The sequence below is a fragment of the Bombina bombina genome, chromosome 5, assembly GCF_027579735.1.
Source record: "Bombina bombina isolate aBomBom1 chromosome 5, aBomBom1.pri, whole genome shotgun sequence".
NCBI lineage: Eukaryota > Metazoa > Chordata > Amphibia > Anura > Bombinatoridae > Bombina > Bombina bombina.
Genome location: NC_069503.1, coordinates 1,084,115,770 through 1,084,128,743, shown reverse-complemented (window position 1 = coordinate 1,084,128,743; position 12,974 = coordinate 1,084,115,770). Strand labels below are relative to the sequence as shown.

At 36.5% G+C, this 12,974-nt stretch overlaps 1 protein-coding gene across 1 annotated transcript in view; it reads left to right on the top strand.

Annotated features, from left to right (window-relative positions):
• DNAAF11 (dynein axonemal assembly factor 11) overlaps positions 1-12,974 on the top strand; it is a 374,386-nt gene that overhangs the window by 16,442 nt on the left and 344,970 nt on the right. Inside the window, exons 2-3 of the mRNA XM_053715948.1 lie at positions 3,319-3,396; positions 5,036-5,208. Of these exons, the coding sequence (XP_053571923.1) occupies positions 3,319-3,396; positions 5,036-5,208 (251 nt within the window). The remainder of the gene's footprint in view (positions 1-3,318; positions 3,397-5,035; positions 5,209-12,974) is intronic.

The following is a 12,974-nucleotide window of genomic DNA, read 5'->3' as shown; positions in this document are numbered from 1 at the left end:
ATGCCAAAGCCATATATGTTTGCTATTTCTGAACATAGGGGGATCCCAGAGAAGCATTTGCAACCATGTGTGACATAATTGCACAAGATGTGTGTAAATAATTTCAATGAGAACCTAAAGTTTGTGAAAAAGTAAACAATTTTTTTTTATTTGATCATATTTGGCGGTAAAATGGTGGCATGAAATATACCAAAATGGGCCTAGATCAATACTTTGGGTGGTCTACTACACTACAATAAAGCTAAAATTAACCCTACAAGCTACCTAATTAACCCCTTGACTGCTGGGCATAATACAAGTGTGGAGCGCAGCGGCATTTAACGGCCTTCTAATTACCAAAAAGCAATGCCAAAGCCATATATGTCTGCTATTTCTGAACAAAGGGGATCCCAGAGAATCATTTACAACAATTTGTGCCATAATTGCATAAGCTGTTTGTAAATAATTTCGGTGAGAAACCTAAAGTTTGTGAAAAAGTGAACAATTTTTTTATTTGATCGCATTTTGGCGGTGAAATGGTGGCATGGAATATACCAAAATGGACCTAGATCAATACTTTGGGTTATCTACTAAAAAAAAATATAACATGTCAAGGGATATTCAGTTTATTCCAATGCAACTATCGCTAATTTTGGAAATGGCAAAGGGCTACCTGTGTTTATTGCCCTATAACTTGCAAAAAAAGCAAAGAACATGTAAACATTGGGTATTTCTAAACTCGGGGCAAAATTTAGAAACTATTTAGCATGGGTGTTTTTTGGTGGTTGTAGATGTGTAACAGATTTTGGGGGTCAAAGTTAGAAAAAGTGTGGTTTTTGTCCCCCCATTTTTTCATCATATTTTATAAACATTTTTTTATAGTAAATTATAAGATATGATACAAATAATGGTATCTTTAGAAAGTCCATTTAATGGCGAGAAAAACGGTATATAATATGTGTGGGTACAGTAAATGAGTAAGAGGAAAATTGCAGCTAAACACAAACATCGCAGAAATGTAAAAATAGCCTTGGTCCCAGATGGTCAGAAAATGGAAAAGTGCTGTGGTCCTTAAGGGGTTTAACAACTTTCCAATTTACTTTTATCACCAATTTTGTTTTGATCTTTTGGTATTCTTAGTTGAAAGCTAAACCTAGGGAGGCTCATATGATAATTTCTAAGCTCTTGAAGGACCCCTCTTATCACATGCTTTTTTATTTGCTTTTCATAACAGGGGAGAGCTAGTTCATGTAAACCATATACATAACATTGTGATCATGCACGTGGATTGTGGCAGACACTGCACTAATTGGCTAAAATAAAAGTAAATAAATAATAAATAAATTATATCATGTGATCAGGGGGCTGTCAGAAGATGCTTAGATACAAGTTAATCACAGAGGTATAAAGTATATTAATATAACCTTGTTGGCTGTGCAAAACTGGGGAATGGGTAATAAACAAACTATCCATCTTTTAAAACAACAAAAATTCTGGTGTGACTGTCCCTTTAAAACTTGTATATGTTATTAAAAAAAATATCTTGTAACACAATACTGGACTGCACAATCCTACATTTGAATAGTATATTTAAAGGGGCAGTCTAGTCAAAATTAAACTTTCATGATTCAGATAGGGAATGCAATTTTAAACAACTTTCTTATTCACTTAAATCATCAAATATTTTAATACAGGAAAATGCATATGACATTTGTTTAATATGAATATGTTTAAATTGGTGCTCTCTAGACCACTGTTTCTGAAGTCCAGTCATCAAGAAGACCTAATTGTCCAGATTTCCTTTCTTGAAAGTTTCCCTCCTGGTGTTAATGTTATTGGGGGGGTATCTCAAGGTTACAGAAGACTATTAAAGGGAAATAAAATCCAAAGGTTTACTTTCCTGATTCAGATAAAGCTTACAATATTTAATATGTTTCCTTTTTTTTTTTTTTTTTTTTTTTTTTTTTAAATCAAATTTACTTCATTTGATATTTTTTGTTAAGAGCATACCTAGATAGGAAGGCTGCCTATATCTAGAGCACTATATGCATTTTAACATCGTACACTTTTGAGCACTAGATAGCGGCAGTGTTTGCATTTTGTATAACATTGTAAAAAGCATTCTTGCAGAACTTCTGCAATACAGTGCTCAGACAAGTGCTACCTTGCAGCATTTTAGCAAAGGATATAACGAGAATGAAGTAAGTTAGATAACAGAAATACATTTGAAAGTGTTATTTTTAATTGTACATTCTGCCTGAGTCATGAAATAAAACATTTTGGGCTAGATTACAAGTGGAGCGCTAAAATCACGCACAGAATCAGAACCAGGCTTACATTGGAGCCTATGGAACGGCGCTATCGTCAACACAATGCTTCACAGCAATGCGAACGCGAGGACGCATTCACATTGCTGTGAACTTTTAATACCAGCGCACATTAGTGTGTGCTGGTATTACACAGTGGAGCGCAAATATCACTTTCATTAAAGCGATATTTAGCGATTCACTTGTAATCTGGCCCTTTAGGTTTTATGTCCCTTTAAAGGGACAGTCAAGTATAAATTAAACTTTCATTATTCAGATAGGACTTTTAATTTTAATTGACTTTCCAATTTACTTTTATCATCAAATTTGCTTTTTTCTCTTGGTATTCTTAGTTTAAACTAAACATAGGTAGGCTCATATGCTAATTTCTAAGCCTTTGAGGGCTGCCTCTTATCACAGACTTTTTAAATCTCTTTTCAACACAAAGAGACAGAAAGTACACGTGGGCCATATAGATAACACTGTGTTTAGGCACAGAAAGTTATTTAAGATCTAGCACAAAACAATGCTAAATTTAAGACAATAGATAATAAACAGTCACAGTCATGTGATCAGGGGGCTGATAAATGTGTTGGTTATGCAAAACTGGGGAATGGGTAATAAAGGGATTATCTATCTATTAAAACAATAACAATTCTATGGTTGACTGTCCCTTTAAGTGTGTAACGTGAATCTGTATGATTTTTCTTTTTAATTCTGTATTTTGAATGTGATTCTATGAAAGTTCAGATGTTAACAAGTATGTATACAGTGTGTAGGGTTGCCACCTCAGCCATGTTTTCCTGGACACTTATGAGTTACACATGCTGCAGGGTGTGCAGGGAGGAACATGTATTGTGTTTCTGTACAGCACTATTCATATTCCTCCCTGCACACCCTGCAGCATGTGTAACTTATAAGTGTTCTGTATTTTAAGGGACGGGTGGCAACCCTAACAGTGTGCAAAGATTTCACAGGCTTCATATTCAAGCAGACTTTTTTTTAATATATGTATATATTTTTTTAATTGCAGAAAATGTTAGCAAACTGAAAAAGCTGGAATACTTAAACTTGGCCTTAAACAACATTGAAAAAGTTGAAAATTTGGAAGGTTAGTTACTTGCTAATGTTTGTCAAAATAAAAAAACTGTCCTGTATATACGTCACATAATCTGTAATTGAAAGTAATATTTTGTTTGTATTTGTACATGTATGCTCAAAGTATCAACAATCTATCAAATGGACTTTACATTTAAAGGGATACTAAACTCAATTTTTTTCTTTCATGATTCAGATAGAGCATGAGATTTTAAGCACCTTTCTAATTTACTCCTATTATCAATTTTTCTCATGCTATCTTGATTTGAAAAGCAGTACTGTAAGCTTTAGAGCCGGACCATTTTTTGTTCAGCATTTGGGTAGCACTTGCTGATTTGTGACTAAATGTAACAAACCAATCAGCAAGTGCTGAACTAACAATGGGCCGGCTCCTAACCTTTCATTACTGCTTTTTCAAATCAAGATAACATGAGAACAAAGAAAAATTGATAATAGTGGCTGTTACACGTGGACAGTGTTCCCTCTAAGGACAGTTTTGAGTGCAGCCCAGCAGTGAAAGAGTTAACAAGAGAACCATACCTTGACACCTGCATTGTGCAGTGTTTGCTAATTGCAGGGTGTGGTTACCTAATTAACTGTTTCACTGCTGGGCCGCACACAAAACTGGCCTTAGAGGGAACACTGCACGTGGACCTCTCCGGAACCAGAATTCTAGACATTTGTTAAGCCCTGGGTAATGCAACAAGGAGTAGACACACTGTGTATGCTCAGTTCAGCTTAGTGATCCATAGGGAAGTTACATAGAAACATAGAATTTGATGGTAGATAAGAACTAAAAAGGTCCATCAAGTTTACCCATATTACATGTCACTTATTTCTTAGGATAGCCTTATGCATGAATTCCTGTACAGGCTTTGTGTTTACCACCTCGATTGGAAGTTTGTTCCATGAATCCACCACCCTTTCTGTAAAAAAAAATACTTCCTCGCACTTCTCCTGAATCTGCTACCCTCTAACTTTAAATTGTAGCCCCTTGTTTTGGCATTTGTGGAAAATGTTTTCAGCTTCCACTTTATTAAGTCCCTTCATATATTTGAAGTTTTCTATCGTCACCTCTTTCTCTTCTCTCCTCTAAGTTTATTGACTTGCGTTTAGTTTTCTAAAGGTAAAGGGATATGAAACCCCCAAAAAATTATTTTGTGATTCAGACAGACCGCACCATTTAAAAAAAAAAGTTTTAAATTAATTTGGTTATCAAATTTGCTTTGTCCCCATGATATTCTGTGTTAAAGAGATACCTAGGTAGACATCTGGAGCACTACATGATAGGAAATAGTGCTGTCATTTGTTGTTCTTGCAAATGGATAGCATTCTAGCAAAAACTGCTGCCATATAGGGCTTCAGCAATAGACCAGCTCCCAAGCATATGTCCCTGCTTTTCAACAAAAGATACCAAGACAACAAAGCAAAATTGCTAATAGAAGTAAATTAGAAAGATGTTTAAATTTGCATCTCTATCTGAATCATGAAAGATAAATTCTGGGTTTCATGTCCCTTTAAACATTATAAGTGTTCAAAACACAGACACACACAGAAAGGAACACATCTACATCTAATAATGTTACTCATTTGTAATCATGATAAAAAAAACTGTTTTCACCAATACCTTTGTTATTCTTTTTAATTCCCAGGCTGTGAGTCACTGCAGAAGTTGGACCTAACGGTTAATTTTGTAGGGGAGCTGTCCAGTATCAGAAGTCTTAAAAACAACATATACCTAAGAGAACTCTACTTGATCGGAAACCCATGTGCCGAGTTTGAAGGCTATCGGCAATATGTAGTGGCCACTCTCCCGCAGCTTAAAGTATGTTAAATAAATAGGAATATTGTAAAGAAATAAAGTGTATGTCTATGTACTTATAACAATCTGTATTGTTCAAATAACGTCAAACTGACTTTTCTATCCCTTTAAGAGTATTTATTCAATGTTAGACTTGCAAGAATCAGAGCATGTCATTTTAGTAATATGTCAATATGTCAATATGACAAATGGCAGTTATACATTGTTACCATTTGTAATGCTGTTGTGCTTATTCCGGCACTGCTTCTAATAAAGGGTTAATTTACACATCAGAGCACACCAGGTGATACTGAAGTGAATAAAGCAGACACTTTTGAAAGTTGCCCAGGAAATAAAGAGTCGCCTGCTTTAGTCATGTGATGTGGCCATTTCTGGTCTGCACAGCTCTGATTGGTTGATTAATCCATTTACCACTAGCAGTGTCCACAGGAGCATTGTGACCTTAAACACAGCAATAGTTTACTGTTGTCCCTTATTATGCTGGTAGTTTCCATAATAAAACTAAGAATTTAGGTAACGAGGAAGTGGCAACTACAGAAAAAAAAATGACTCCTGTACTAGACTGTAGGGACTTGAAAGGAGATTCAAGAGTAAAAATAACATGCAATACAAATATTGTATTTATTTTTAGCAAATTCATTTATTTTGTTATGTGTATAATTATTTTTAATATGTTCCATAAATAGTCAGTTATACTCCTGGTCCATCGCTGCTGAGGACACATTCATACAAATTAGTAGATATTTTTAGAAAGACATGAAATTACATAATTGTTTAACACTTAAAAGGACCATGAAATCAAGTTTTTCCTTGTCATTCAGATGTATACAATACTAAAGACTTGCCCATTTACGTCAGTTTTCAAATTTACTGTGTTCTTTTGCCATCCTTTGTTTTAAAGCAGGTAGGTAGGCTCAGGAGCTTTTGCATATCTGGACCACTACAATGGCAGCAGGAATGCTATTAACAGTTATACAGTATGTAGCTAGTACTGCCATCTAGTGCTCAAATATATTCTTGGAAAACTCCTGCCATAGTTCTCCAGACACGCACATGCAACCTACCTAAGTATTCTCTTTAATATACAATATGAGAGCAAGGTCAGTTTGATAATCGAACAACATTTGATTCTTTTTTTTAAATGGCTTGCTCGGTCTGAATCATGAAATAAATATTTGGGGTTGCCCCTTTAAACTCCCGTGTCCCTTTAACCTTCTGGGATGTTTTGTACATGTGATTTTATTGTGTTTATGGGACATAAATATTGTCACCAATTGTCTATGAAATATAAACTAAATATTCATGAGCACTTAAATCAATCTTGTTGTGTCAAAATTCAAACTAACCGGGCTTCTCTGTATGTTCAAAGATAGGGGCAAAAGCTTTTTTGTTTAAAGGGACATGAAACACAATTTTTTTCCTTCAGGATTTAGATAGAGAATGCAATTTTAAACAACTTTCCTATTTACTTCTATTATCTAATTTGTTTCATTCTATTTATAGCCTTTGTTGAAAAGTATATCTAAATAGGGACAGTAGCTGCTAATTGTGGCTGAACATAGATGCCTCGTGTGATTGGCTCATCCATGTGATTGCTAATTCTCCAACAAAGGGTATCTGAAGAATGAAGCAAATTAAAGGGACAGTCAATACCAGAATTTTTGTTGTTTAAAAAGATAGCTAATCCCTTTATTACCCATTCTCCAGCTTTGCATAATCACCACAGTTATAATAATGCATGTTTTTCTTCTGTAATTACCTTGTATCTAAGCCCCTACAGACTGCTCCCTTATTTCAGTTCTTTTGACAGATTTGCATTTTAGCCAATCAGTGCTCAATCCAGGGTAATTTCACGTGCATGAGCTCAATGTTATCTATATGAAACACATGAACTAATGCCCTCTAGTGGTCAAAATGCATTCAGATTAGAGGCAGTCTTCAATGTATAAGAAATTAGCATATGAACCTCCTAGAATTAGCTTTCAACTAAGAATACCAAGAGAACAAAGCAAAATTGGTGATAAAAGTGAATTGGAAAGTTGTTTAAAATTACATTCCCTATTTAAATCATGAGGTTTTTTTTTGGACTTGACTGTCCCTTTAAAGAGAAGTAAATTGAAATGTTGTTTACGATTGTATTCGCTATCTGAATCATGAAAGAGAAAATGTTGTGTTTCTTGTCTCTTTAAACAATAAGTTGCTATGCTAAGTGAACCTCTTTTTAATTTTACACAATTCCTTGCACGAGGCCGGGTAAAACTTGGTGCACGTACAATTAAAGGGACATGGAATCCAAAGCTTTTTTCATTCATGATTCAGAAAGAGCATTAATTTACTTCTGTTATCAAATTTGCTTCATTCTCGTGTTATTCTTTGTTGAAGAGATACCTAGGTAGCTTTCAGATGTTTGGAGCACTGCATGGCAGGAAAAAGTGCTGCCACCTAGTGCTCTTTCTAATGTATAACATTCTTGCAAAACTACTGCCATATAGTGTTGCAGACACGTGCACGCTCGCTTTTCAGCAAAGGATGCCAAGAGAATAAAGAAAATTTGATAATAAAAAATTGGAAAATTGTTTTAAATTGTATGTTCTATCTGAATCTTAAAATATATATATTTTTTGTTTTATTTCTCTTTTAACCCCTTATGCCGTAAACACATTCCATGCTGTCCTAACAGCGCTGGGCTTTAACTCTGTTAGGACAGCATGGAACGTCCTACCTTACTGCAGCCTCCTCCTTTTAGGTTATAAAAAAATGGACTGGGGCGTGCCGAGCTGCGTACGCCGTCCTCCATGATCCAATCCCGGCCGTGAAAGCTTGCGATTACATCGACTATCACATGATTTCAATTTTCCAGCAAGTGTTTACATCGGAACTTTGTTCAGATCCCTCGACATGAAGGAGTTAAATAAACATCCAGCACAGGTGTAAATGTGAAAATGCAAAGCCCTACGCTATTGGGACCAAATATATGCAAAAGCAGCAGCTTTTCAAAAAAATGACTACCCCTAGATGATCCCCCACTAAATACTCACTCACTATAATCCTATGGTTACCCCATACGCAATTGACCTTAACACACAGTGACTTCTTGGGCTACTCTCTACACATTGCTCCCCCCACTGCTTGATATCTCTCTCAAACTTCCCCAAGCCCCAAAATATAGCAATAGGTTTCCTTGCATTCCTATTCATTGCCGTCTCTTTGCTGACCTTCTGGTATTTCCTCTTATTTATGTAAGAAATAGTGAGCAAATGATCTAATCATGATTGCAGTGGGGATGGTAACTATAAAAACTGAGCCTACCTAACCAGTTGTACTTGGGCTTGTGGAAAGGGTTTATGGATTTCATTGCTCACTGTTAAGGTTATTGATATTGGGTTGTGGTTATGGTTAATGGCACCAGGGATGGTTGCCGCTAAGGTTAAAGGTGCGTGCAACTATATGACAGAGATTGTGTCAGGGGTCTGAAGCTCTTTACTGGGCTGGTCATTGGAACTAACCATAAATAATGACTGTTCACTAAATAACAGACATTTTGATCCTGTAGAAAAGGAACAACACCGGCCTTTTAAAGTCTTTCAGAGTGTGAAAGGTATTCACAGGGCTCTGTAAACTCAAAGTAGATACAAACTCAATGAAGAATCCAGCACCACTCCTTGGCAAGCACCTCACCAGGTCTCTTTATTGGGATAAAGCACACACAGATGCAACGTTTCGGGCTACATTCATGCATAGAATGTATAATCACAATGGGCCTTAAATAGGCATTCACATAATCAAGTTACAAACAGCTGTTCTGCTTCATTATACAATACTACCACCTAGCGGATATTAACAGAAATGAGCTATAGAAATACATAGTTCACTCACCACCCTCATCTAGTGGTCACTTTTGAGGCATTACAGCTTAAATAAATAAATACATAGAAAGGTTTGCTCCTTTAACGTTAAAGGAGCGAACCTTTCTAGTTGGACAGAATCGTAAACAAAGAAAACGCATAGAGATATTCAGAATCAACCATTACCATCTTAAAAGAAAAAGTATTGCCACCTTAAATAAGATGACAAGGATCTGAAACTTACTCAACCAATAAACAGAAGAGGAGGGATATTTAAAAGTCCACAACCACACACAACAGATACGTCTTGACAAAGCCCACACCAGGGCGAAACACGTTGACGTTATTAGCAGATTACTACAAAGCTGAGGATTTCCTTTTGGGATAATAACATATCTAAAGGACTCTCCCTGCAGGATCTTGAGAACTGTCAAGTACAGGGAATACAAACGGCCGTTTGTCACATTGAGATCATCAGTCCTGAGCACATCATAGTGGGTAACAGAAGAAGAAAACCGTAACCAATAGAAAGCGAGGTGAGAGTGACATCATCACAGCCACGCTTGGGTAACAGAAGACACTGAAAACAGCAACCGCTGTAATCAACCACTGGAAAAAAGCACAGTAAGCTTGTAAAAAGGCACAATACCGTGTCGGAAGTTCCCGGTAAGCTTATTCTCTACTTCTATCAGAAGCGCACATAATAGGTTAATTTTGGACCTCCTGAGCAACCGTAGTCCTAGGAATAGAACGCTCTACCGTTTGGACATTCAGGACCACCATAGCCCTAAGAGCAAGTTTCCTCCCTATGTTGAAAGTTCCGGCGGACCACTGAGAGGGAGTTCATACCATAGAAGAGGAAGCGGTTTGAAGTAGCTGAGTATTCCGAGTTTTTACTTTGGACGAGAGAAGCTGTGTGTTTTTATGTGCATTTATTGGGAATAAACATTGTAAGTGTAAACTTTTGAGCGCAGTTGCAATTGTGTGTTTTATTGCACTTGAGTCTTTTCTTTTGCGCTTTTTTCTTTTAGAGTGAATATAATTCACATTATCCTGCACTAAGGCAAAAGTGTCGATTTGGTCAGTGTCCCTTGGCCAGACTTTGTTACTTTGTTATATTGACTTACAACTATTCACAAGTTAAGTAGTGATAAGCTACATATTATGGAAAACTACAGTCTATAACTTGAAAAATATATATGCCAGTATTGACTCAATAGAGACTTTGGATCTGGATTCCATACAAAATGATATATGAACTCTCAGTGCTAAGGTGGACTAGTTTGTTTTTAGCACATGTTTTCTACTATTGTTGTTAAATATATACATATATAATTTGTTGCGATTTTATTGTAACGAATTTGAGGTTACACATACTAGCAATATATGAACTAGATATTTAATATATCTGATACTATTTTAGCATTACTGTACTAGAAGAATTGTTTTTAAGAGAGACGTCCCTAATTTTATATGATTGATTCTGCAAATGTTTTAGATCCACACTTATACCAAATTAAACTGTTTTAATAAAAGCTATTAGAATATATCACCTCTTAGACTCCTTAGCTTCTTTAGCGCTTTCTTACTTAATTAATTAATATATTGGTCTTATCTGTGTGCTAGTCTTAAGTGAAGGACTGGCTAGTAAGAAAGCTAGGAATCACTACTGGGCACCATACTCAGCCTTTTTTATACAGACTTTGAAAGGTTTATCTAGGCAAGCTCAGGAGCAGCAGATAACCTAGGTTCTAGCTGTTGATTGGTGGCTGCATATATATATATATATATATATATATATATATATATATATTGATTGTGATTGGCTCACACGTGTTCAGTTAGAAACCACTAATGCATTGCTGCTCCTTCAACAAATTATACCAAGAGAATTAAACAAATTAGATAATAGAAGTAAATTAGAAAGTTGTTTAAAATTATTTTCTCTATCTGAATCATGAAAGAAAAAATGTGGGTTTCATGTCCCTTTAATTTCTATTTTCAAAGTCCATTGTGTAACAAGGAACTATAATAAAATCAATACAAGTTTATTAGAAACCTTTTTTAAAGTATATACATTAGAAAGATACTGTGTGTGTGTATGTATGTATGTACTGTGTGTGTGTATATGTGTGTGTATATATATATATATATATATATATATATATATATATATATATATATATATATATACATACACAAACAAAAAAGGCTGAGCGATATGGGAAAAAATTAAAATCGCGATTTTGACCATGAAAAAATTTGAATCGCGATTTTTTGAAAATAACTCCCCAGAAGACAGACAGTCCATCTTACATATCTGATCCTGCAGCCCCTTTAGCTTGCCGCTGCCCACCATCTTTCCCTCTTCCCAGTGTTGCCGCTTAGTAGAATCATTAGGCACAATAAAAACATATGTTGTGAGGAGCTACACATTACAGCCCACAGTAGCGGCTGCAGGAAGGCCTACAGAATAATATACCAGCACTGCCGCCCTGCAGTCGCTACTGTGGGTTGTAATGTGCACCTCCTCACTACACATGTTGTCCATATCTAGAAGGGGAAGAAGGAGATGTAGAAGAGCTCATTCCCCAGCTCGGTGCCGAGCACAAACAAGTAATAGAGCAACGGGCGGCGGACGGTGAAGTCTTGGCCCTTCTCGCCCGTTAAAGAGTTCCGGCGCTGCGACTTCTTTCTGCGGTTCCCAGCGGTACCGTTAGTGTCCCTGCATGCCCCTTTAGCCTTGTGACCCGCGCAGCTCTGCACCTGCATAGCCGCTGGAAGCAAGCCATGTGACTGGGGTCCTGCAGATAACGGGCCAGGTGTCACGGCCCTAGTCTGCCCCCATTCCTACTCCTCGCAGTGGAACCTCGACCATGGCGGTGCAGCAATTGAAGTCACTGCCACGCCTCTTACCTGCATGTGGCCGCAGCAGAGCCCTCTTGTACATAATAGGTGACGTCATAGTGGGCGGGGTTAAACATTGAATACTCCCACAATTTGAAATCACGACGATTTTAAAATCGAGATTAATCGTGCAGCCCTAATATATATCCACTGTACCTCTCTTCTTTTTAGTATATTCCTTTTGCAGACTTGTATTCATTTAATCTCTCTTGTACAGTACATGTCGTCTCTCCTCTTTTCTCTTTTCACATGTCTGGGACAAATATTTGCCTTTTATCATGGAGTTGCAAATTGCGCATTTAAGACATGGGTAAGAGCCTTTATTTGCAGTTGTCAAATAGCTAATGCCAGTTTGCACCAACTTGTCCCTCAAATTTTTAACCCTACAATAAAATGGATGACATGGGGAACCTCTTCAACTCTTTCATTTGTGGGTTTGTTTTATTTTAAAGACACCAATATTTTTCTATTATTCTATGGACCATGTCGCTTAAAGTACTAAACTCAGTCACAAACAATATGTTCTTCTGACCACTTTTTCTCCCCCTCTTAGGGGTCTGTGGGTTAAAAACCTAATTCTTTTTATCTTCTGTCTGGTTCACTCGCATGAATTTACTCTTTGGTACTGATTGGAATACCCTATCCAGATGAAAACTATTGAATTTTTATAGTGTATTAAGGTCTGTATGTTTTGTATATAGATCAGCAATAAGAGCTCTCTCTTTTATCATGACCGTAGTATCCAAAAAATGAAGAACATCCCTGGAAAATGTCAAAGTAAATTTTATACTACCCATTCCCTGAATCATCTCATCTTCACACTGTTGCAAGGAGTGCAATGTGCCCCTCCACACACCAAAAATATAATCTTTATACCGAAGCCATATATAGAAGTTGGGCTGTAGTATCTCAAATGTAACCACCAGATGGGGGTGGTGAGTCTACTATGTATTTCTATACATAATTTCTGTTAATATTTACTTGGTGGTAGTATTGTATAATGAATAGCATTACAGC